This window comes from Gobius niger (genome assembly GCF_951799975.1).
Source record: "Gobius niger genome assembly, chromosome: 24".
Classification (NCBI taxonomy): Eukaryota; Metazoa; Chordata; class Actinopteri; order Gobiiformes; family Gobiidae; genus Gobius; species Gobius niger.
The window spans coordinates 1,869,875-1,897,093 of record NC_136875.1 but is presented as its reverse complement, the minus strand read 5'-3'; the positions used below and the strand labels follow the sequence as shown (position 1 = coordinate 1,897,093).

At 43.0% G+C, this 27,219-nt stretch overlaps 2 protein-coding genes across 2 annotated transcripts in view; both read right to left on the bottom strand.

The window, feature by feature from the left end:
* Positions 1–17,410: 17,410 nt before the first annotated feature.
* On the bottom strand, positions 17,411–21,836 carry LOC306982526 (cytokine-like protein 1). Its single transcript, XM_079582487.1, has 4 exons — positions 21,506–21,836; positions 21,401–21,445; positions 19,170–19,316; positions 17,411–17,671 (listed from the first exon to the last, which is right to left on the bottom strand). The coding sequence occupies exons 1-4, from the start codon at positions 21,650–21,652 to the stop codon at positions 17,567–17,569; spliced, it is 444 nt and encodes a 147-aa protein (XP_079438613.1). The 5' UTR covers positions 21,653–21,836; the 3' UTR covers positions 17,411–17,566.
* Positions 21,837–26,410: 4,574 nt separating this feature from the next.
* LOC306982520 (limbin-like) overlaps positions 26,411–27,219 on the bottom strand; it is a 39,205-nt gene continuing 38,396 nt past the window's right edge. Inside the window, exon 23 of the mRNA XM_079582481.1 lies at positions 26,411–26,848. Coding sequence (XP_079438607.1) covers positions 26,572–26,848 — 277 coding nt within the window. The 3' untranslated portion in view covers positions 26,411–26,571. The remainder of the gene's footprint in view (positions 26,849–27,219) is intronic.

The following is a 27,219-nucleotide window of genomic DNA, read 5'->3' as shown; positions in this document are numbered from 1 at the left end:
ATTTATGTGATTTTATGTGATTTTATGTGATATTTATGTGACATTTATGTGACATTTATGTGTGGTATTTTAGGAGATGATGGTCCACTTTGAAAACAAAGGTTTACTGTCATTTTCATGCCTGAGAGTTGACAGTATAAGTATTGTTAAGAGTCAATAACATCGTTTATCACAACGCTTACACATATATCGAACACACTTCAAAATAAAAGTTGCAGTTAGGTATATAAAAACAACTCAAATGTTTGTAGATTGTGTTTAACACTGTAGTTTCCTCCTTGGCGCGCTCGCTGTCTGTCACACTGGAGCCTTCATAGAAACGGAGCAGAAAGTGTTCAGTGGAGTAAAAGTAAGACATTCTCGACACAAATACTGCAGTAACTTCAGCACAGTACTGCGGTAAGCTCACGTTCCCGTTGTTTCCCCAGAGTTGGCACACTCAGATCGGTTTTACCCGTGAGTAAACATTTCCACACTCCGCCGCAGTGGGACTGAATCGCCTCATTGTTCGAGTTTTCCTCCCGTCGCGGTGAGAGTGCGCTTCACACTCAGTTCGTCCGACGCTGCGCCGGAGGTGGGTTTTATCTGTGCCCGAAAGGAATGACAATTTTAGCTTTTGGTGGATTTAAACATGCTCTGTAATAGTTTCTCCTGCTCCCCTGAATATGGGAAGCTTTTGTTTTTGGGGAATATGAATGGAAGAGATATGAGTATTAATCTTCTTCGCTCAGGCCTAGGGCTGGGTATTGTAAAGTTTCAGATCTGCTGTCATCGGAAAAAAATTACATCCTTAGATCCAGTTTTGATGCTGTTGGTCCAGCTCAAACAAATCAGTCTTGTACTTCTGTCTTAGTGAGGACACTCATAGACATAATGTATTACCCAGAATCTAACCCTGAACCCTAACCTTAATCCTAACCCTAACCTTAATCCTAACCCTAACCTTAACCCTAACCTTAACCTTAACCCTAACCTTAAACTTAATCCTAACCTTAACCTTAATCCTAACCCTAACCTTACACACATTAACACACACATTAACACACAAGCTAACACACACGCTAACACACTCATTAACACACACACTAACATACCCGCTAACACACCCGCTAACACAAACGCTACCACACACATTAACACACACGCTAACATACCCGCTAACACACCCGCTAACACACACATGCAAACACACAAGCTAACATACCCGCTAACACACACGCTAACACACACATTAACACACATGCTAACGCACACGCTAACACACACGCAAACACACCCGCTAACACACACGCTAACACACACATTAACACACATGCTAACGCACACGCTAACACACACGCAAACACACCCGCTAACACACACGCTAACACACACATTAACACACATGCTAACGCACACGCTAACACACACGCAAACACACCCGCTAACACACACGCTAACACACACATTAAGCGACGACCCAGCGCCACTGTCACCCCAGAAAAAGAAAAAAGTGAAAGAAGAGAGAGAGAGAGAGAAAGAAGGGGAACTGGTGAATGGTCCCATATATGTATCACCTTTTGTACTTGCCTGAGGCACTCAAAGGGCTTTACATCAAGGAACCACTCACCCATTCACACTCATTCACACACCAGCGTCAGACACTGGAGGCAAGGCGGGTCAAGTGTCTTGCCCAAGAGAGATCTGTCCTCCTCAGACCTCGTGAGAGATCTGTTCCCTCAGACCTCGTGAGAGAGATCTGTTCCCTCAGACCTTGTGGGAGAGATCTGTTCCCTCAGACCTCAAGAGAGATCTGTTCCCTCAGACCTCGAGAGAGATCTGTTCCCTCAGACCTCGTGGGAGATCCGTCCTCCTCAGACCTCGTGAGAGATCTGTTCCCTCAGACCTCGTGAGAGATCTGTCCTCCTCAGACCTCGTGAGAGAGATCTGTTCCCCTCAGGCCCAGTGACCGTTTCTCCTCTAACCCTGCTCCTCCTAGCGTCTCCTGTTGAAGCCATTTTGCCTCCACCGGCCTTGAACGTTGGGCATGTTCTGGTCTGAATCGTTCCTCTGGTCGCTCTGTCTCCGGTTCCTGATGTCTTGTGAGGCGTAGTTGTTGGTTGCCCGTGTGTCCTGAGGTTCTGAGCTCCTCTCTGGCTCCACGGTTTTCAGCAGATCTGGTGGTTTTTCGTTCGTCTCCTGCTGTGCGGCTGCTGCCTTCGCCGCCTTCTCATAAGCGATGTTTTGGCGTAAAAGGCTGATGTTGTCTTTCCGAAGTGCCTCTATGTCAGACATCATTTCCACATAGACGTTGGCGGCGTGTTCCAGATTCGCATAAATCACCTTATTATTTATCTGGAGAACCCGAGCTTCTTCTCTCAACTTGTCCGCCTCTTCCACGGCCTTATCACGGTCCGCCTTCATTTCTAATTTCTCCTCTTCGAGTTTCTTAAGGATCAGGTCGGTTTCCATATTCTGCTGCAGCTGCTGTTGGAAGTTCTTTGATTTTTCCAGCTCCGTCTTGGCCTCGTGGAGCTGTGTTTCCAGCTGTAATATGGTCCCTGATGTTTGTGCTTTCGACGTCTTTAGCTCTTCTGTGAGGAAGCATTTTTCAGACACAAGCGACTTGTTTATTTCTTCAAAGTGGCTGATTATTTTAACTTTCTCCTGAAGATTTATCTGTAGTAGTTCTCGGTCAGCTGCAGAAGAGTTCAAATTCTCGTACAGTTTCTCAACTTGTCCACGGAGAACGCTTGCTTCTTGCCTAAACCTGTCCGTTTCTTCGTTAGCCTTGTCACAGTCCGTCTTCATTGCTAATTTCTGTTGTTGAAATGTCTCGAACAGACGATGAGACTCTTGGAGAGCGTGGAGTCTGTCTCTCACACTCTCCTCCAGGCTGTCGTACTGTTTGGAGACTTCATCTTGGAGCACAAGGTTCTTTTGTTGCTCCTCCATCAGTTTTTGACTTGTCTGATGGACCTGGTCTTGTAGCTTCTTGCAGGAGACCGTTTTTTTGTCCAGGGTCAGCTGCAGAGTCTGGTTCGCTGTCTGCTGTGAGTCCAGATCTTTATTGAGGACTTCAATCTCTTTCTTCAAGGCAGAAATGGTCTCCTTGGCTTCCTCTGCGGCGGTTTTATTGGCCTCCTTCATGGACAGCTGCTCCTGTTGAAGTGTCTTCATTTCCTCCTCCATCTGGTGGATGTCCTCGTTCAGGGCGGCGTGTTTCATCTCAAGCAGCATAAACTGTTCAAGCTTGAGACGATTCTCCGCCAGCTCCTCGTCCTGCCGCTGTAGCAAAAGTGATTTCTGTCCGACCTGGTTCTCCAGATTTTTAATCTTCTTGCGAAGTCTCGCGTCTGCTACTTTCAGCTGTCCGTAGTTCATCTTCAGGGCGTTGAAAACCAGCATCATACTGTCTTTCTGGTTATCCTTTTCCTGTTGAAGGAGGAGCATTTTGGCATCTTTCTCCGACATGGAGACTTGAAGCCTTAAGTTCTCCTCGTTCAGACCCTGGTTTTGGGCGTTTAGAGCCGGGACATCGGCTCTACTCTGCCTCAGGGCTTCTTTGGCCACGTACAACGCGTCCTGTGAACGAAGTGTTTCGTCGGCGAGGTCCCTCGCTAACGAGGAGTTTACTTGACGCTCGCTCTGCACCTGCTCCTGCAAAGAGAGATTGATCCTCTCCGCTGAACAGAGCGCAAGCCGGAGCTCCTGAATGAGCGCGGCGTCGGAAGAACGCTTCTTCCCAAACATTTTCATGGCTTTTTTCACAAATGCGTTAGTGAATAAAGCGGAAAAATGTGTTAATACACGACAAAATGTGTCGGAGAATGTGGCAGATGCGTTGAAATGCTACAAAATGCAGTTCAATGCGTCGAAAACTGTCAAAGTGCGTGGAGATACGTCAAAGTGCGTCTAATGCGTCGAAAGGCTCGTGGGTGTGTGAAGGAATGACTGACTGAGGTATGAGGTCATACAGAGATGATGACATCATCACATTTAGAACAGCTGTAAACATTCCACACAGCTGTCATAGAACTCTAGGGCGTTGCCATGGTAATCCATTGGAACCCATATAGATCTACAATAATACAATACAATATACAAGGGGGAGTGGCCTAGCCAAGGGGGCAGAAAACCTCTCATGGGAATCACAATGTTTCACTCTTTTGTACTATAAACATATTTATCACACATCAATAAAGTCAAGCCAAAATAAGGTCCATATGGATGTTTTTTCATGTTCCTTCCAAAAATACATTCAACTGAAAGGGAGAATGAAGAAAGGGACTATATGCAAGTTGTTATTTTTATACTCACTACTGCCACCTCAGGTCTTATGCACAACTGCACTTACAGTGGGGAAAAAAAGTATTTGGTCAGTTCCCCATAGACTTTCTATTGGATTTTGGCCAAACACTTTATGTCTTACATTAAGTGGTAACGTATTATTCCATTGTGAATGTACTATATGTTATTACAGGTTGTTACAAAGCAGATTACACTGTACTGGATTTATTTTACTGAATGTGTCAAAGTTAGTGTAAAATAAAGTGTATCAAAAAATTGCACTTATTTCTAGATTACTTTTTGCTGTGAACTAGTTTTACCTTGGACTCAAGGAGCGAGAAGAAGCTTCTGAAGACGACGCAAAAGTCCACATGCTAGCACACACACACACACAGACACGCTAGCACACACACACACACGCTCACACACACGCTAACACACACGCTAGCACACACGCTAACCCACACAATAACACACACGCTAACACACACGCTAACACACACGCGCTAGCACACCCGCTAACACACATGCTAACACACACTGTAACACACACGCTAACACACACGCTAACACACACGCTCACACACACACGCTAGCACACCCGCTAACGCACACGCTAACCCACCCGCTAACACACAAGCTAACACACACGCTAACACACACGCTAACACACACGCTAACACACACGCCAACACACATGCCAACACACACGCTAACACACCCGCTAACACACACGCTAACACACCCGCTAACACACACGCTAACACACACGCCAACACACATGCCAACACACACGCTAACACACCCGCTAACACACCCGCTAGTACACCCGCTAACACACATGCTAACACACACGCTAACACACACGCTAACCCACCTGCTAACACACACGCTAACACATACGCTAGCACACCCGCTAACACACATGCTAACACACCCGCTAACACACACGCTAACCCACCCGCTAACACACACGCTAACACACAAGCTAACACACACGCTAACACACCCGCTAACACACATGCTAACCCACCCGCTAACACACACGCTAACACACACGCTAGCACACCCGCTAACACACATGCTAACACACCCGCTAACACACACGCTAACCCACCCGCTAACCCACCCGCTAACACACACGCTAACACACAAGCTAACACACACGCTAACACACCCGCTAACACACACGCTAACACACACGCTAACACACACTCTAACACACACATTAACACACATATTAACACACGCTAACACACACATTAACACACATATTAACCCACACGCTCACACACACGCTAGCGAACACGCTAACAAACACGCTAACACACACATTAACACACACGCTAACACACCCGCTAATACACACGCTAACACACACATTAACACACATATTAACACACACGCTAACACACATGAACACACACGCTAACACACACGCTCACACACATGCTAACAAACACGCTAACACACACGCTAACACAAACATTAACACACACGCTAACAAACACACATTAACACACACGCCAACACACACATTAACACACACACTAACATACCTGCTAGCACACACGCTCACACACACGCTAATACACACGCTAACCCACATGCTAACACACAAATTAACACACATATTAACACACACGCTAACACACACATTAACGCAAACGCTAACACACACGCTAACACACATGCTAACACACACGGTAACACACACGCTAACACACACATTAACACACACGCTCACACACACGCTAACACACAAATTAACACACACATTAACACACATGCTAACACACATATTAACACACACTCTAACACACACATTAACACACACGCTAACACACACGCTAACACACACACTAACATACCTGCTAGCACACACGCTAACACAGATGCTAACACACACGCTCACACACACGCTAACACACACGCTCACACACACCCGCTAACACACACGCTAACACACACGCTAACACACACACGCTAACACACACGCTAACACACCCGCTAACACACACGCTAACATACCCGATAACACACACACCAACACACCCGCTAACAGACACGCTAACACACACATTAACACACACGCTAACGCAAACGCTAACACACGCTAGCACACACGCTAACACACACACACACAGACACACACACACACACACAAACAAACACACACACACACACACAGACACACACACACAGACACACACACACAGACACACACACACACACAGACACACACACACAGACACACACACACAGACACACAAACACACACACAGACACACACACACACACACACACACAAACAAACACACACAGAGACACACACACAGACACACACACACACACACACACACAGACAAACACACACACAGACACACACACACACACACAGACACACACACACAGAGACACACACACAGACACACACACACACACAGACACACACACACAGAGACACACACACAGACACACACACACACACACACAGACACACACACACAGACACACACACACACAGACAGACACACACATAGACACACACACACACACACACACACACACACACACACACACACACACACACACACACACACACACACACACACACACACACACACACACACACAATCTTGTACTTCTATCTTAGTGAGGACACTCATAGACATAATGTATCACCCAGACCCTAACCCTGAACCCTAAGCCCCTAACCTTAACCCTAACCCTTACCAGTAAAACCACATCTTGACCCTCAAACAGTCCTTCAAATAAGTGAGGACCACCCAAAATGTCCTCACTTTACAAAAATGTCCTTACTCTGTTGGTTTGAAAACTCACAATCCTCACAATGTCGTAAACAAAACACATGCACACATACACAATAAGAACAAAATAAAATAGAGGTATTGCTATTGTATGGAGGAAGTTATCTACACGAAAAACAGCCTAAGGAGAAACAAATCACTGACTTAGGGCCATTTACACTGTGTTATTCCACACACAGCTCAGTGTTAATGATTCAGTTACGAAGCAGCAGTTCAAACCCAGTCACCAAGTCAGTCATTTGGTTCTGGTTAATGTCTCTGTAGCGGCTGAAGCCATCATGAAGCTACGTGAAACAAAAACTGTCCAGCCTCTCTGCACACATGAACTAAGGTCACATGACTGCTCTAGAAGTGGAGACCATATTCAGAATGATTTGGTTTGTTAACCTGCAGAAACAGTTGTCCAAAAGATGTCTCGTTAAAAAAAAAAAGAAATATATATTAGTCCAAACCTCTGAGTACTTAGCTCTGGTTTTACGACGCCGCAACAGCGTCACGTGACGGAAAAGCGCCGCGGAGCCTCGTAAAAAGCTGAACCTTTAAAACCTTCAAATCAGTCGGAAACACAAACAACACGAGCCCAGAGCCAAACACTTTTATTTGTTTGTACAACTCGGGGAATAAAAGAGAGAATTAATGAGTCGATAAACAACGCGGGGCCGTTTGAAGTAATATGGAAAACATTATGAAGAAACCGGCTGGAATGAAGGAAGAGCGCCCACAAGTGACGGGAGACGGTAATTCATCTGCAACTATTCATGTGGGACTATCAACACAGGGCAGCAGATCCAGTCTCTGGTGCTTTCAGGGAATCTGCAGATGATCTTGTGGATCAATGTGTTGATGTAAAAGGCTTATTTCTTACTAAAGAGACGCCGCTGGACGACATTTATTGTTTTTTGTTTATTGTTTATTGAAAGGATCCCCATTAGCGCAGTCCATGCTGTCGCTATTCTTCCATGTATAAACAGTATTTAAATCCATACAAAATGCGTATCAATACATTTGGATATTCAATTAAAATCCAATAAAAGCTGTGTATAAGAACAGTACATATTTGCATTAAAAGAGGAATATCACATAACACGTTCATTAGCTAAATTCATTATATATTTGTTTCTAAGAGTTTTTTCAGTAAAAATGCAAATCTTTCTTGTCCTCCACTAGCGTTAGACTATCTGGAAGTCCATTCCATGCCTGCATAGCTCTTTATGTAAAGGTCCTCATGGTGCTATTGCATGTCTGGTATTATATTTGTGTTTCTCAAAGCTGAACAGGAGATTTTAGTAATCCCTGGAGTGGATATGTAGCCGACATACACCGTGTTCCAAATTATTATGCAAATGACATTTTCTCTGATTTTCTAAATTGTCAACTCAAATGAGAGTCAGCATAATTTTCAAGTCTTTAACGGGTAGAGGATCATTTAACTCATTGACTGCCAATGACGTCTATAGACGTCAATTAGGTTTTTCAATGGAAACAGCCGCAGCAAAGCCTTGAGCATGTCTGGTGTGAAAAACTTAGTTGTGCTGCCAAATGCTGCCAATAAAAAGAACTTGCAGTTATTTTATTGAGTCACTAGGTGGCAGCATTGCTCTTTCGTTTCTCAGCTTTTTGGTCGGAAACCAGCATTTAGGGTGATTTCGCCTATTTCACCTGTATCTACGGACGATTACTAAAGACTGGAAAGAGGTACAAACAAAGTCTAATCTTTCTTTTGGTGGGTTTCGTGTTGACGTAGACCTAGACCTAAATTTTCTGTGGGTCTTGAAAAAATCAAAAATCCCGAAAACCCTCTGGCAGTGGGGAGCTCTCTGATTTGAAAATGGCTGGCAGTTGTGGTTGAAAAAAATCTCCCAGTGAAAACAGTATTTTTTCCAAAAATAAATATAGTAAAAAAAAATCTAAATCTACTGTTCCAAGTTATTATGGAACTCATCGTTTCAATTCATTTTAAAGCTTGTAATTAACTGAAAATGGTCATTTGTTGTATTTGTAGCATTAGGAGGTCATATTTACTGAAATCAAAAGCTATTTCAATCAAAAACATCTTAACAGGTCAAGTTATATTTGACCATAGGAGCCCTTGTGTGACAGCAGCCTAAACAAATTTTTTAATCCATTAAAATTGTGAGTTTTTGGAAAGTTTCTGCTTGGATTTCTTTGCAGGATGTTAGAATAGCCTCCCAGAGCTGCTGTTTGGATGAAAACTGCCTCCCACCCTCATAGATGCTTTTTTTGTTGAGGCTCCAAAGGTTCTCAATAGGGTTGAAGTCAGGAAAGGAGGGGGTCCACATCATGGGTTTCTCTCCTTTTATGCCCATAGCAGCCAGTGATGCAGAGGTTTTCTTTACAGCAGGACATGGTGCGTTGTCATGATGAAGAGGATTTTTTTAGGGAAAGCACGGCTCTTCTTTTTGTAGCATAGAAGACAGTGATCAGTCAGAAACTCCACATATTTTTCAAAGGTCATTTTCACACCTTCAGGGAGCCTAAAAGGGCCTAATGGGGCCGACCAGCTCTCTCACCATGATTCTGGCCCAAAACATGACTCCGCCCCCTCCTTACTGACGTCACAGCCTTGTTGGGACATTGTGGTCATTCACCAACCATCCACTACTCCATTGATTTGACCATCCAGGGTTACACGGCCTCATCAGTGAACAAGACTGTTTGAAAATGAGTCCTCATGTATTTCTGAGCCACTGCAGCCGTTTCTGTTCATGAACATTCAATGAACAGTTTAGGGGGGGCCGGATAGAAGGTTTTTGCACAACTGCAGCCTCTGGAGGGTCCTACACCTTAATGTTCGGGAGACTCCAGAGGCACCAGCAGCTTCAAATACCTGTATGCTGCTTTGTAGCATCTGTTCTCTTAATCTGATGTGTTTGTCTGGCAGAAACCGTCCTCATTGTGCCTTTATCTGCACAAACCCGAGTGTGTCTGAATTAGCACTCTCTTATCAGTTCGATGATTACGTTTCATCTTTCATGAAATATGAAGGTTTTCATACCTAGACCAAGGCATTCAACTATTTCACGCTTTTCATCAGCAGAGAGACCCATTTTCTTTCCCATATTGCTTGAAAATGATGATCTGCTTAATAAAGTGGAACATCCTTTTTCAGTAGTTTTTCCTTTAACTGGGCTTAACCTGAAAACTAATCATCCCAGGTCTCTGAGATTACTGTCAGTGATTCATAGAGCCCCAAGACACGACACCATCCATGAGTTTCATTGAAAACCTTTTTTTTTTAACATTTTTGACACTGAAATAAAATTTGCATAATAATTTGGAACACAGTGTAATACTGTAATATCACAGAGGATAAAGAGTTTAAGAGTCTGTTTTTCACTGACAATCATTTTCGTTTACGCAGCATTTCTTTTTTGTTTGTCATGTAGTCACAGCTCAGCACCATTCGAGCCGCTCGGTTCTGTAGGATTAGTAAAGTTAGTTGCCCTTTGGTCTTGGTTGAGCACCTGCCCCTCAACACACTCTACAGACCCTCACTGTAGCCTCTAACTCAGGGCATTTTCCCCAGTTTGGCTTTACCCAAATCTAAAAGTGCCAGGGTAACACCTCACTTGAAAGCTAAGACCTACAAAACTGATCGCAGGTTTTTAGTTGCGTTGTTGGTGCTTTTTTGAATCACATTTTTGTTGTTTTTCAATCCTTTTTTACCTTGCTTTTTTGACACTTGTTTTGTCTTGTTGCGTCAGTTTTTGTCGCTCTTTTGTGACTTCGTGGTTGCTTTTTCACTTATATTGTTTTTGTCCCTTTTTTATTGTGTCATTGTTGATTTTCCAGCACGTTTTTGTCGCTCTTTTTGCACTCTTTTTTGTCACGTTTTTCACCCTGGTCTTCATTGCTATTTAGACACTATTTTCAAGAAGCTTTTAGGTTTGGGTAAAGCCAAACTGGAGAAAATGTGCTGGGTCCAGATGGGGGTTAAGAGGTTTGAAAACAAAGGAGTTTTTTCACCTAAAAGTCATATTACATTTATGTCATTTCTGCTCTTTTTCAGTCTATATACAGTACTTCCAACCAGGGGCGGACTGGGACTGAAGAACAGCCCTGGACTCTGACCAGCCCGGCCCAAATTAACGTAATTGTGACTTCCACAAATACATATTTTAACCTCTTACTTTTTATTATTATTTTTTTGATCGGCATCATCAGCAAAAAGAACTGGAAAGGTGGTCGTAGAAACAGAAGCAAAATCATTAATATAAATAATAAATAATAATGGTCCCAAAATTGAGCCTTGTGGTGCACCATACTCCACAGAATTCCTTTTAGATTCATGTTTTTTTATACTGGGCTTTACCCAAATCTAAAAGCTTCTCGACTGGAGATCAACAATGTAACGCCTCATTTGAAAGCTAAGACCTACAAAAGTGATGGAAACTTTTCGTCACGTCGCCACATTTTTGTCACATTTTTGTTGTTTTTTGTTGTTGTTGTTTTGTTGTTGTTGTTGAGCTATTTTTTCTATCATTTTTTTGTTGTGTTTTTCTCCTGTTTTTGTTGACTTTTCATCCCCTTTTTCTCGCTATTTTGCTGCTTTTCTTTTTAGCTTTTAGATTTGGGTAAAGCTCGTTTGAGGCAGGACCGGTGGCCCTAGAGCCAGTGGCCCTTCTGTGCTCTTCCAGAATGGACATGTGGCCTGTCCGCCCCTGGTTCCAACAGGGCAGAGCGGGCATGGGTTTAACACTTTTTGCTTCAGCTGCTGTAACTCACTGAATTATTGATCAACACAGGTCATGTGATCTGCTTCAAACACAGCTTTATTTAAATAAAAGAACAATGTCTTTCTCACCTGTCATAAGCTTTACCCCAGGTGGAGTCAGTCCATAATACAGGTCTGTGTCTGAATCAAAAAGTTTCATGAATCCATATCGATTTTCAGCTCTACGAAGAAAACCCACAGACCTGCACTGGCGCACTACACCAGCAGGGGGCAGCCGAGGCCAGTGACGCGGGACACTGTGTGCGCTTTATTCTCCAAATAAGCAAAGGCAGCCACATCAGTGCGTTTACATTTATGAGAACAAACAATAGAACATCTGCCTGAAGAAAGTCGCAAATGAGCAGCGTTCAAAGAAAGAAAGAAAAGATGAGCTTTTACTGGAAAATAAAGTTGCAAATTTGCTGGAAAAATCTTTGAAGACGTTACTTGGTCTTGAAACTTTGGAGGCAAACATGTAAAACAAATCTGCATGTTTAACACCAGCCTTAAACAAACACATTTGCTTCAGTTCAGCTTTGCCCAAATCTAAAAGCTTCTCCTATAGGCCAGAGTAATGCCTCATTTGAAAGCTAAGACCTACAAAACTGATTGTGACCTCATGTTGCGTCGTCACCATGTTTTACTGTTAGCATATATAATAATAATAATAATAATAATAATAATAATAATAATAATAATAATAATAATAATAATAATAATAATAATACATATTATCAGAACTTTGGTTTTACTTTTTGAAGTCACTGAATTTAAAGTGTGTTTTTGTTTGAATATCTGGCATACATATATTATCATTTACAGTTGTGAGCAGGCATTTACACAGTCTCATTTATGAATGGGCCGATACCTTTTCATTCATCTTATCATTTTTCATTTTGGACAAAGGTTTTATTTATTTCAGATGAACAGGAAGGACTTGAAAACGGGTGAAGACTGGGCACCAGGCCAGAACAGCTGAGTCTGCTCCAGGCATTTTTCACCTTCCACCTCCTTTCCAAACCCCACACTGAACCTCGGTAAAGCAGCAGAGCCTTTTGCTTTGTACTGGGGGTTATTTTCAGGATCAACTAGTACAGGAAAGAAACGGGCATCAACAAAACCACGAAGCCGAGCATCGAAGAGGCCACAAATCATACATCCCTAATGTTGTATAACTTATTACGTTTACTGAAAAATGAAATGAAAGACTCACTGGAACTGTTTATTTTTATTTAACTGGAAACATTACATTTTCTCGGCCTGAAACAAATGTTGTACAAATAAATGTATTTCACAGAAGTGAATGTCTTTGCTGCTCAACAACCTTTTGTCTGAGCATCACAGATACAGGTGACAAGTGAGAAACTCCAACCAGTGACTGATCAAACAGGATTAGTTCTACAAAGGAAGCTCACATGGTCTACACCAGGGGTGTCCAAACCTTTGTCATGGGGGGCCACATATTGGAGCGTACACGGGGTAAAGGGCCATGGGTCGGTGGTTAGTTCCACGAAACCTTGGAGTAGCAGAGGTTTAAATTGTGCCTCATGCCTTTATTTATGCTTAAAACCTTCATGCAGCTCTGCCTCACAATAAAATGTTAGTTGTTAGGTTAGAATTGTGTAGAATTATTACATATTAAATAAAAAGGACTATCTCTGATGATGTGAACCGATTCAGCAAGCAGCCCGAGGGACACCAAAAATTGGTCTGAGGGCCGTATTTGGCCCGCGGGCCACACTTTGGACACCCTGGTCTACACAAAAACAATAAACTATTGCCACCTGAAATAGAGCTCATGTTTGATGCATTTCAGAACAAACTCATGACTTAAAAGGAAATACTTTATCTCACAAACAAATGGGAAAGTTTTCTTGGATAAAGAATGATGTGACTGGAGTAAAGGAAGCAGAGCAGGAGGTAAATGACTTTTATTTAGGATAAACTTGAAATGAACGTGATTTGTGAAGGAGACGCTGCGTGACCTCAGGGCGCTCTTCTGCATGTGGAGCGGTCAGATGGACTTCAGACTCTCGCTGACCATCAGGCGACCACATCTCCAACAAGCCTGTTTCTCTTCAAGGCTGACACCTGACAGCCTCCTGTTGCTGCGGTTTTGTTAGAACTCTTGGGGTGGATTGAACTGACATTATGTCCGCTTATTCTCCAAAATTCAGTCCGTTTTTGAGTGAAATAAGATGTAGTTTTAGTGTGGGAAAATGTCTATGATTGTATATGAACATACTTAGATTTAGTTTTTTTCATTGATTGATTTGGTGACAGGGTCACTCCAGACGATGATAGCAACGCCGACCCACAATAATCCTGTACATCTTTATCATGTCCATATGAAAACACAGCATTAAGGGCTGGCAGCAGTGCTTAATCTGATCCCCCGTTTGGGGAACGCACTCCCCCAATTAATTTTTTTACAGGCTAAAGGATCAGGGAAATAAATAATGTATCAGATATAATGGTGTCTAATGAGAGTGTTCCCCCAACCCATCACATCAGACCAACAGTGTTCCTGAAAACACTCATTTACACATCAAGCACTGGCTGGCAGTGTATTTAGAATTGTATTTGAATGTATTTACAATACATAACAGTATTCAGGTACAGTTACTTTCTTTATCAAAGGAATACATCAAAGTACTCAATTTCTGTTTCACAATCATAACATTAAGAAGAAAAAAAGGATCACAACAGCCGGGGACAGTTTAGCTCTGTCCAATTGTAAATAAGTTTGTAACAAGTGTAGCCTAAACATCTTAATCATCCGTCACGTTTATGCATGAATATTGTGCAAATCGATGTGAAAGTCAGAATACATTACTCTCATGAGACAAATAACAGAATACGTTACTAAATACATTTAGGGTGTTCACACGAGTATTCAATGTTCGGTACTAATGGTATCGAAAACATGAAAGTATCGATATCGACTATGTTTAGATCCAAGTTTTGATGTTGTTCCAGGGACAAGATTAAAGGTTATTTCAGCTCAAATAAATGATTTTATTTTTACTATAGGTCTCAGAAAGAGTATATTGTTCAGGCATCGATAAACAAGCATCAGAATAAGTATAATGAACTGCCCCTCAGGGAGAAATAAAGTCTTCTGAGTCTGAAGTAAAAAAAATGTAACGGTACCCAGCCTTAATTAAGAGTAAAGTCCAAACACGAGGAAAAGAACATCACGGATTCCAACTTAGGCAGGTTATTCTTGAAGCCACACTGCGGAACATTTTACAGGAGAGGAACGAGAACCGGCAAAAGGCAGCGAAAAACCTACGTCTTTAAAACGCTTTATTTTGAAAATATCTTTTTAAGGACTTACTGTACTTTACGCGAGTAGTATTTGTGTCAAGAACTTCTTCCTTTTACTCCCTATTTGAAAAATAAATATAACACTTCCTCCAAAGTCAAAAGTCCATTTGTCCAGAAGCCTAATAATACATTCTGTTTGAACAGCAGGTGGCGCTGTGCAGATGTGCTGTCACTGCCGCCGACTCACCACAAGGGAGAAAGTTTGTCACCTCTTAGTCGGTCTAGAAACATATTTATCACTCATCAGTAAAGTCAAGCCAAAATCAGCACATGGATGTTTTCTCACAGCAAATTATAAAAAAAATAAAAATAAAAAAAACGTACTGTCAAACCACTTTGTTCCTCTCCCCATCTCTGTGTTTTTATTTATTTATTTAGTTCACAATTCAGCATTTGTTAAAGTTATGGTGGAGCTCTTTGTTTTCCTTCTGACTGCTGTAGCTATAGATACAGACGGCCTCTCGTCATAGAAGGGGGCGTGGCTTCGCGGAGGGGGAAAATAGAATCGTTAGAGAAGCACAATGTTTCACTCTTTTTTGCCATTTTCTGGTGGAATATCAACTTATTTATCACATAAATAAAGTCAAGTGTAAATCGGGCCCATATGGATATTTTCTCACAGCAGATTGTTCAGTAGAAGCGAAAAAACGGCAGTTGTAGCTAGCGCTAGCTAACCGTTAGCATTAGCCCGATGCTAACATGTAGCATGAAGTTAGCATTCTCTATTATTCATGTATTTATGGGATGTTGAACCACTTTGCTCCTCCCCATGTCTTTGTTTCTTTATTTAGTAGAAACTATATTCATAATTCAGCATTTGTTACAGTAATTTTTGAATGATTAGATAAAGTTTAGATTTTTCCAAAATTGTTTTCCCCCTTAACTGCTTTCAAAAATGACCATATATGGGCGATTCCGGAGATGCCGTCTGTATCTATGCTGCGAGCGTAAATGATAGACTCTGGAATCGGCCATATATATGGTCATGTTCAAAAACAGTTAAAGGGGAAAACAATTGAAAAAAATCTAAACTTTCTCTAATTATTCAAAAACTACTTTTTTTTTAAAAACAAATGCTGAATTATGAATATAGTTTTCTACTAAATAAACATACAAAGACATGGAGAGGAGCAAAGTGGTTCAACAGCCCATAAATACATAAATAACAGAGGATGTTGCTAGTGCTAACGCTAGCTAGCGCTTGCTAAGACTGCCGGTTTTTCTCTTCTGCTGAACAATCTGCTGTGAATAAACATCCATATGGACCCGATTAGGACTTGACTTTATTTGTATGTGATAAATAAGTTTATATTCCACCAGAAAATGGCTAAAAAGGGCCCCCTTCTATGCCACAATGCCGCATCTATTGATTTTTTGACTGTCTATCTGCCCGCGCTGCGACAAGTAAGCAGAAAACACAACCAACAAACGTGCTCCTGGCTCTGAAAAGAGCAGTCCTTAGCGTAAAAATGCTGCTAGCTTAGCTTTTTCCCTTCTTTTACTGTCTCGGACATAAGGTACAGTGACACATTAGACACAATTTTTACTAAAACATAGTTAACAGTTAAGACTTTCCTACAAACTTTACTCAGCCATTCTTTACTTTTGTGTGATGTTTACAGTTTCACTTCCTTATTGGCAGGAAGTGACATAGATAGAGGAAACCAATATTCTTCATATTCTTCGTGTAAAGTAGCTGCTGGACCGGAAATGTCTGTGCTGGTTGATTCTAACATGACTTTCGCTTTTATTTGAGTATTCTTTGACCTGTAGTATCAGTACTTTTACCCGAGTAATGAAACGGAGTTCTTTGAGCGTCTCTGTAGGCCCCGCAGTTGTTGCTGCGTGACCTGGAATGTTGTACAGTGTGGCTTTAGGACAAGGCCGGGTTTGTGTGGGGGTTTGTGTGGGGGTTTGTGTGGGGGTTTGTGTGGGGGTTTGTGTGGGGGTTTGTGTGGGGGTTTGTGCGGGGGTTTGTGTGGGGGTTTGTGCGGGGGTTTGTGTGGGGGTTTGTGTGGGGGTTTGTGCGGGGGTTTGTGTGGGGGTTTGTGCGGGGGTTTGTGTGGGGGTTTGTGTGGGGGTTTGTGCGGGGGTTTGTGTGGGGGTTTGTGCGGGGGTTTGTGTGGGGGTTTGTGTGGGGGTTTGTGCGGGGGTTTGTGTGGGGGTTTGTGCGGGGGTTTGTGTGGGGGTTTGTGTGGGGGTTTGTGTGGGGGTTTGTGTGGGGGTTTGTGTGGGGGTTTGTGTGGGGGTTTGTGAGAGCTCCCTCTGCCCGGGACAGACGAGGTCAAACCCACTGCTAAACCTCTCCAAACAAACATGAAGGAGGTTTGTTCTGGGCTCATTTCCTGCTGCTGCTCTTTGCCCTGGGAGGAATGTCCCAGCAACAGGAAGGGGCGGGGCTTCAGGGCTCCTCCTCCTGCAGCAGCTGGAGGCGGTCCTCGCCGCCGTACGGTTTGCTGTGGCCCGTGTCGATGCCTTCGCAGTCGTCTGTGAAGAACACCAGGTCCTGACGGGGGGAAACGAAAGCATGATGCACGGACACAAACTTTAGCTGTAGATTACTGACATTAACATGAATATGAATATAGGAATACTTCATGTGTAAAGGAAAAAAAAAAGCCAAACTTGCCTATATTTTCACAAAACAAATTAGAGTTAAATGTGTGGTTTTGTTTTTTGACAGAGGCTTTTTGGATCCTGATTAGTTTTAGAAAACATCTGTAAAAAACAAAAAGCTAAAAAGCTTCCAGATGTAGTGACAGCCTGTAAAGTGTGGACTTAAGTCTTAAGGTGCGTTCACACCAAACGTGGCAAAGCGTCAGGTTTACATTGAAAAGCAGTGTGTGCTCCCCTTTACAGATATGTGAGGATGGTGTTACCCTGTAGCACAGACGCGTGATGATGGAGTACAGGTTCTGTTAGCGTATGTGTTAGCGTGTTTGTTAGCGTGTGTGTTAGCTTGTGTTAGCGTGTGTGTTAGCGTGTTTGTTAGCTTGTGTGTTAGCGTGTGTGTGTTAGCATGTGTGTTAGCGTGTGTGTTAGCTTGTGTGTGCTAGCATGTGTGTTAGCTTGTGTGTGCTAGCATGTGTGTTAGCGTGTGTGTGTTAGCATGTGTGTTAGCGTGTGTGTGTTAGCATGTGTGTTAGCTTGTGTGTGCTAGCATGTGTGTTAGCGTGTGTGTGTTAGCATGTGTGTTATCGTGTGTGTTAGCGTGTTTGTTAGCTTGTGTGTTAGCGTGTGTGTGTTAGCATGTGTGTTAGCGTGTGTGTTAGCGTGTGTGTTAGCTTGTGTGTTAGCTTGTGTGTTAGCTTGTGTGTGTTAGCATGTGTGTTAGCGTGTGTGTGTGTTAGCATGTGTGTTAGCGTGTGTGTTAGCGTGTGTTAGCGTGTGTGTTAGCTTGTGTGTGCTAGCATGTGTGTTAGCGCGTGTGTGTTAGCATGTGTGTTAGCTTGTGTGTGCTAGCATGTGTGTTAGCGTGTGTGTGTTAGCATGTGTGTTAGCGTGTGTGTTAGCTTGTGTGTTAGCTTGTGTGTGTTAGCTTGTGTGTCAGCGAGTGTGTGCTAGCGTGTGTGTGTTAGCATGTGTGTTAGCGTGTGTGTTAGCTTGTGTGTTAGCTTGTGTGTTAGCTTGTGTGTTAGCTTGTGTGTGTTAGCATGTGTGTTAGCCATTTACAAAGCCGTGTTGGAGATGTCAACTCCTGATAACTGCATTGTGAAGTAACTTCACATATTCAACTGCTTATGTTGAATGGGCTCAGAGAAAGGGGGGCGGAGTTAACTGAATCGAAGCATCATGTCTTCCGGGTTTGTAAAATACCTCCAGAAAATACTTGTATTTCTCACAAAAAATAGTAGTCCATAGTGGTAGTGGTACAATATATCATATAAATGCCTGTACTTTACTTTGGGATGGCTAAAATAGCAGGATAGAGATCCTTTAAAACACATTTGGGCTAAAACAACAGCAGTGTGTGCTCAGATACAGATATGTGAGGATGGCGTTACCCTGTAGCACAGACGCGAGATGATGGAGTACAGGTTCTGGATCTTGCGCTTCAGCACCACCAGGCGGGGGCGCTCTCTGCACTGCGGGTCAGGGTGGTTCAGGAGCACGTACAGGAAGTCCCTCAGTTTGTTGGTGACGCAGGCGTTCTGTAACACGCCACACATTTACAAACAAGTCTGTCATGACGTCACTGCAAAGCTTTTCAACTAAAGCTGCCTCCAGGTCAGAGCAGGTTCATCCACTTCCTGACTTAGTTACAGCCTCTTTCTGGGAAATAAAGAGACTGATGCACTTTTAAGAATCTCACCTTTACTGCAGGTCAACTAAAAAACATAACTTTGTTTTCGCAAGGACAAAACAAGTTTATTAGGAAATAGATCTAAAACATCACCAAGATCAAAGGTATAGTTTAACAGTCTGTTAGAACTGAACCATTTTTCAAAAACATTTCAAATTCAGTATAAATCATAACTGAATTTGAAATGTTTTTTCATTGAATATTCTTGTGAAATTGGGCTAAATCTGAAAATGTCATACCCAAACATTATCTTTTTTACTCATGAATTGTCCGTGAGAGTAAATACTACACTGACAGAAAAGACAAAGGGACAGAGGGATATTGTACATCCAATTACACAATGGAAATATTTTTTTTCACTAAAACTTGGCTGTAAATACTGTTTAAAGTGACGCTAGCCCACAGTTAGCTTTGCCCGTTAACCTGTTAGTTTCTTCCTCGTGATTCCATTAGTTTGTGTATTGGTGACTCCGACCAGGTGGCAGTCAAGTTGCAATTGTGGTTTTCTGGTCAGAGACCCATCAACACTTGTATTACCCCCACAGGGACTACGGGAAGGATTTATTAAGGTAAACAAGTTACTTAGTGCTGCTTTAATAAATCAGATTTGAAATGTTTTGAGTCTGAAATTATTACAAATGAATGAATGCAATCAATTCCAGAATAAACAAAACATGTGGTAAAAACTGGAGCTAAATGTTCTCAAATCTCAGTTTAAAAACAGATTGCACGTGAAGTGGGAGTGAGCTCCATGACTCATCCTCCACATTCTGAAAGCCCATAATCCAATATTATATCGGTTCAAAGTGTGTTTATCGGTTCAATCAAAGCTGACAGTCCTTTTAACAGACTCCAGTAGTGATTCTATACTTTTTCTGGACATTAATATTAAAAAAAAAAGTTTTCTGAGACCATCATTTCTACTCAAACCACCCGTTAAAGGTGCATTATGCAACTTTTTATGTGGAGAAAGGAGTTGATATTTGTGTACATGTGTATATTTGACCTTGTAGTGACCCAGTGTCTGTATGTGTGGTCAGCATGGCGCCTTTACTTTCCATCACAGTGACCTGGTCAAATTTACTTAAAAAGCTGCATAATGCACCTTTAATGCCAGCAGGGCTTATACGAGCAGGAGCCTGTATACAATGCCATTTTTAAAGCAGTACTAAGTAACGTGTTTACCTTAATAAACCCTCCCCGTAGTCCCTGTGGGGGTAACACAAGTGTTTATGGGATGATTGGAGGGTCTTTCATCGCCCCCTGGTGTCTCTGGACAGAAAACCATGTTTGCAACTTGACTGCCACCGGACCGGAGCCACCAATACACACTAACGGAATCACGAAGAAGAAGCTAACATGCTAACGGGCAAAGCTAACTGCGGGCTAACGTCACTTTAAACAGTATTTACAGCAAAGTTTGAGTGAAAAAAAATATTTCCATTGTATAATTGGACGCACAGTAACCCTCTCTCCCTTCGCCTTTTCTGTCAGCGTAGTATTTACTCTCCAAGACAATTAATACGTAAAAAGAAATCGTAACTTGCTACGCCACCTGCAGTTGCACTTATGGCCTCTAGGGGGAAGAGTTACTTAGTACTGCTTTAATGCACAAACACTATTCTACAAATGCAGAAAAAAGCTAGCATATTTCCTTTCTTAAGATTTGCAAACATTTCACCAAACAGAGGAAAGAGAATTGGACAAAACGGGGAACTTTAAAGCCAAAACATTTGGTCAGTTTCAGCCCAAACTGCAGCTGACCATATTTTAGACCATCACTTTGGTACTTTTGATCAACTTCTACAGTAAAAAGTGTTGAGCAATGTCATCATTTTCCATGTCTGTTTGAATCCAATGTAATTCTCTCCTTTAATGCCGCTGTGGCCCCTGGTCGTAGGTGTAATGTTGAAATGTAAAAGCCAGACTCACGTGCACGTCGATGAAGATGGTGGGCAGGACCTGAGCGCACGCTTTCTGCACAGACACACAGCGTTAGCTCCACAAAGGCGTCCAAACGTGCTGTGAAACACTGACCGTGCGGTGGAAGGAGTGGATCTTGTCCAGCAGAGCCATGACCTCTTTCCCCAGGCCCAGCGCCCGCGAGTAACAGGTCGGAGGAGCGCCATGCGCCACGCAGAGCGCCAAGAGCAGGCAGGCCAAGAGCGCGGGGGCCTTCCTCATGTTTCAGGTCTGCAGAGGCTCTGAGGAGAGTCTGAGGAGAGTCTGAGGAGAGTCTGAGGAGAGTCTGAGCAGAGTCTGAGGAGAGTCTGAGGAGAGGCTCTGAGGAGAGTCTGAGGAGAGTCTGAGCAGAGTCTGAGGAGAGTCTGAGGAGAGTCTGAGGAGAGTCTGAGGGGAGTCTGAGGGGAGTCTGAGAGTCTGAGAGTCTGAGGAGAGTCTGAGCAAAGTCTGAAGAGGCTCGGAGCTCAGCGCGCTGCTTTTAAAGGAGCGGGACAGAAAAAACAGTGAAAACATGTGGTGACGTCACTTCAGAGGGGGGCAGCGATTGAGAAAGTCCAGTCCGACAGAGGACGGGGCAAACTGTAGACCTCACTTAGCCCCAGTTTGGACAGGATTTAGTCCTATACACTTAGGCTGCAGGAGCATGATTTTGAGAACTGTGGAACTTAAATACAGTCCCTATCAAGAGATGAATCAGTTGAAAATGGCACAGAAAAACACATTTTCCATGGTTGGATCTCAAAGGTTCCAAGCTGTAATGGCAGTACTGTAAACACCAAACACATTGACACCGTGGCTGCTAAAATAAAAGGTTTCCAGACACATGTTCCACATATACAAACGATTTATTTGGCTGCAGAAACCAATATCCACATATCATAGATATGACATGAGACAGAAGAATTGTCCCCATTAAACAGCACCTGGTTATATCTGACCAGGCCATAGGTTGGAGACTCAGAGAGGCAAAGCACGAGACATAGTACCACATACTGGCAGGGGGTGCATGTATAACGTCTGGAGCACGGAAAGCTCAGTTAAATCAGACAATGACTGAATGAAGTGTTTGGAACATGTACATGTAAATCGGCATGACCCAACACTTACTCCTCAAAGTCACGCTTTGGTTTCACGAATGGGATGAAACTTATAGAGTATCTTGAATCTGCCGACACAAACCATACCTATGTGATACAGCAAAAAGTATGTGAGCTCATTGTTTTAAAGAGGGGGTATTCTGCTTTTTTCAATCACACAGCACCAGTCTATATCACACTACAATGATGACAAACCTTCTGTTGGTCTGTAAATGCGGTAAATTAGAATAACTGCCTTGTATAAAATGTCTCTCTCAAAATGGCTGTAGTGAATGTCTTGAAATAGGCCTCTGTCTCTTTAAGAACCTCTGAGCCTTTCCGACACGCCCCCTCCACACGCTGTCTGTGGCATCAGTGGGGAGGGGGTTCTGCTGAGGAGCAGTGGTTGGTTACTCGGCTGGTGACCAAAGCTCGGAGGCGTCTCCAGGAGGTGGGGGCGTTCCTAGGAGGACTCAGGCAAACCTATCCCTAAAATGGCCGCCATCAGAGTTTTTACAGATTACTCACAAATACGTGAATGTGCCAAGGCAACACTTCAGCCATGTTTTTAATGAGGGAATGACATAATAACATGATGTAAAATTTCCATTTTGCATAATAACCCCCCTTTAATCATTTGATCATTTTAAAACATTTTATTTTCATATCATGACAATCTAATTTTAGCTTAAAGCTGCCTTAAGTGATTCCTTTTTTTCATAGGTGGAGTAGTGAAATCTGCACAGCTCCACCACCAAGTACAGTAAGCTCATCGATACAGCAGAGCAGAGATACAGCTTTTGCTCATTTTATGTGAGTTGTATTGAGACAAAGTATTAAAGGAATAGGCCACCGTGTTTACATACTGAGATATGTTCTTACCTGAGCTTTGACGAGTTCTTTAGGACCTGTCTGATCTTCCCCCGTGCCTTCAGTCACGTAAACACAGCGCAGACGGCGTTAGCATTTAGCCTCTCCCTCTCTCCTCTATAGCTCCAAAACAGGTCAAGATAGAAGCTACCAAGCTCTTCCACGTTTTCCCTATTTAAATATGGTTACGTGAAGTGTTACACTACAAAGTATAATTACACACAATTAAACTATGTGGATTTTCTAAGCGGATAAAAGGGGGAACTATATTGTAAGGCGTAATAATACCAGGAGTAGTTCGAAATCCGCGCAGTAATCTTCACTTTGCTGTGCGGATGCCAAACTACTCCTGGTATTATTACGCCTTACAACATAGTCCTTTTCAATCATTTACAAACAGCACGTGATGCAAATAAACCAATCTGATTGCACAGATCTGCAAAAGCGAGCACCTGATGCCCCTCTACTGTATGTAAAGAATACAGAGGGGGATCTTTCTGGATGCCACGCGAGCTCAAGGCAGACCAGCGAATGAAATGAATGTATTTGTAAAAAACGACTACTTTTGCTCATAAAGTCTATTTGTCTGAGGTCATTTTAAGCTCGTCCCTGACCTGCTTTACTCCTGAGTTCCCCGGCAGACGGAGAGTGTTTTGCTGAAGTCCGCTCTGAGAAAACCCCCTCAGACTCAGCACAAACACGAAATAACTGGGCCGTAATTCAGTCCAGATGTGAGGCTCGAGTTTGGGGCTCAGAGGAAACTGCAGCTGGAGCCACGGGAAAATCTGACACTTTCCATTTAAACAATGCTCCAGCCACTTTGTTGCTTCTCTTAAAGGATCTGTATCATGCTATGTTAGCCGTCCCAAAGTTAAGTATACGCATTTATATGATACATTGTACCTCTACCACTATGGAGCACTATTTTTGTGAGAAATTAAAGTATTTTCTGGGGTGTTTTGCAAGCCCGGAAGACAAGACGCTTCGATTCAGTTAACTCCGCCCCCTCACAGTGCAGTTATGAGGAGTTGACATTTGCAACACAGCTTCATCAATGGCTAACACATACAAGCTAACACACGTTTGATCGAGTCACCGCTCTGTCCTGACCGCTCCATCGGGTGTTTCTATTGTGGGACTCTCGTTGGTTATAAAAGTTAATCCACAGCCGAGGTTCACCAAACATCCATCAGAGACAGTCACAGAAAAACACTGAATCCCGGAGAGAAATTCCAACTTCAGACTCTAGGATGGTTGAATGAAGTCCTGTCCTCGTTAGGTAAGAAAAAAGAACAGGCGTGTCCAGAGTAGGTTAGAAAGAGCTCCTTCTTCACAACTTCTAGTGCAAACATAACATCTGTGTTGTTTCTGACCATATTTTGTGTATTTTTTATGGATTTATTGCATAAAAGATCAAGGAATATCTGCTTTAATGCTCTTCAATGACATTTGACGCCTTAATTTTGGCATACAGTGAGGCAAAAAAGTATTTAGTCAGCCACCAATTGTGCAAGTTCTCCCACTTAAAATAATGACAGAGGTCTGTAATTTTCATCATTGGTGCACTTCAACTGTGAGAGACAGAATGTGAAAAAAATCCAGGAATTCACAGTGAAGGATTTTTAAAGAATTTATTTGTAAATTATGGTGGAAAATAAGTATTTGGTCACTTCAAACAAGGATGATCTCTGGCTCTCACTGTAAATTCTTCTTTAAGAAGCTCTTCTGTCCTCCACTCGTTACCTGTATTAATGGCACCTGTTTGAACTCGTTATCTGTAACAAAGGTTACCATCAGTAACACACTACAACGACAGGGAATCAAATCCTGCAGTGCCAGACGTGTCCCCCTGCTTAAGCCAGTGCATGTCCGGGGCCGTCTGAAGTTTGCCAGAGAGCACATGGATGATACAGCAGAGGATTGGGAGAATGTCATGTGGTCAGATGAAACCAAAGTAGAACTTTTTGGTATAAACTCAACTTGTCGTGTTTGGAGGAAGAAGAACACTGAGTTGCATCCCAAGAACACCATACCTACTGTGAAGCATGGGGGTGGAAACATCATGCTTTGGGGCTGTTTTTCTGTTAAGGGGACAGGACGACTGATCCGTGTTAAGGAAAGAATGAATGGGGCCGTGTATCGTCAAAACCTCCTTCCATCATTGAGAGCTTTGAAGATGAAACGTGGCTGGGTCTTCCAGCAAACACACCGCCCGGGCATCGAAGGACTGGCTCCGTAAGAAGCATTTGAAAGTTCTGGAGTGGCCTAGCCAGTCTCCAGACCTCAACCCCATAGAAAATCTGTGGAGGGAGTTGAACGTCCGTGTTGCTCGGCAACAGCCCCAAAACATCACTGCTCTCGAGAAGATCTGCATGGAGGAATGGGCCAAAATACCAGCTACTGTGTGTGCAAACCTGGTACAGACCTATAGTAATCGTTTGACCTCTGTTATTGCCAACAAAGGTTATATTACAAAGTATTGAGTTGAATTTGTGTTATTGACCAAATACTTATTTTCCACCATAATTACAAATAAATTCTTTAAAAATCCTACAATGTGAATTCCTGGATTTTTTTTTTCACATTCTGTCTCTCACAGTTGAAGTGTACCTATGATGAAAATTACAGACCTCTGTCATTATTTTAAGTGGGAGAACTTGCACAATTGGTGGCTGACTAAATACTTTTTTGCCCCACTGTATAATCCATTTAATAAGTTTACATCCTGTATAATCCCTCTCTGGGAGGACGTCTCTTCGTTGAAACTCCTTTAGTGCTGGATTTCCGTTTTCACTGTCAGAAAAAACGATTGAATCTGCCAAAGCTTCTTTCCCAAAAGTACCACATGTCATTAAGACTTTTGGAGCTTCTTATGGTGAATTGCACAAGAGAGAAGAGTTTCGCAACATGAAATGAGATGGAGACAATGTCTGTATTTAGTTTTAAGGCACTCCAGGTGAAAAGGAAAAAGAAAATACAGACAATATCGGAAAGAGAGAGTTTGGTCTGTTTTTCCGCTGACATACAAATGTTTTCTCCTGCAGCGCCTCGAGTGCGAGTGTGACGCTGACTGTGCGTGTTCTGCTGCAGTAATAAAGTTTGAGGAAAGTTAAAAACAGCTGCCTTTACTTTGCACCAAATCACAAAAACAAAGCGTACAATGTGACCCGAGTGTTTGCAGTGAAAGTGCCTGGCTCAGAGCGCGCTGGCGGGGACCACCGAGTTCTTCTTGAAGTTGAGAAAGTTCCTCTTGCGTCTCCTGGCGGCGCCCCCCGGTGTCTGGGCGTGCAGCGGCGGCGGCGGCAGGTCCCTGAAGACGAACAGCCTCACGGTGGGGTCGTCTCCGTCGCCGTGGTAACTTGGACCGGGACGATCGGAGGGTCTGGTCTCGTCGGGGCGGAGCTTAAATGGAGGCGGAGCGCGGGCCGAGGGGAGGAGCTTCTGCAGCAAAACCCGCCTCCTTTCGTCCATGCTGAAGAACAAGAAACAACAGACGCAGAGTCAGGACCAGAGCTCATTTTCTCCGTCATGAGTCACTTTAAAGGGGCTGGAAGCAAGTTCGCCATTCTATACTCACTACTGCCACCTCAGGCCATATGTGTAACTGCACCTTCTATATTAAGCTCGTGCATGACGGCAATTCGGGCCGAAGTGACACATTTGAGTGACAGTGCAGGATTTTAGAGGCAGTTGTGGTGAACAGGTCTGAGCTCATTCTACACATTAGGACATGGCTGGAACATGTAGGGGGAGGAAAATACTTAATTTTAACATTTTTAAACTCCTTATAGTCCCTTTAACCGTCGTTCATTGACTTCTCAAGAGTTGCCACAGAAAAAAAGG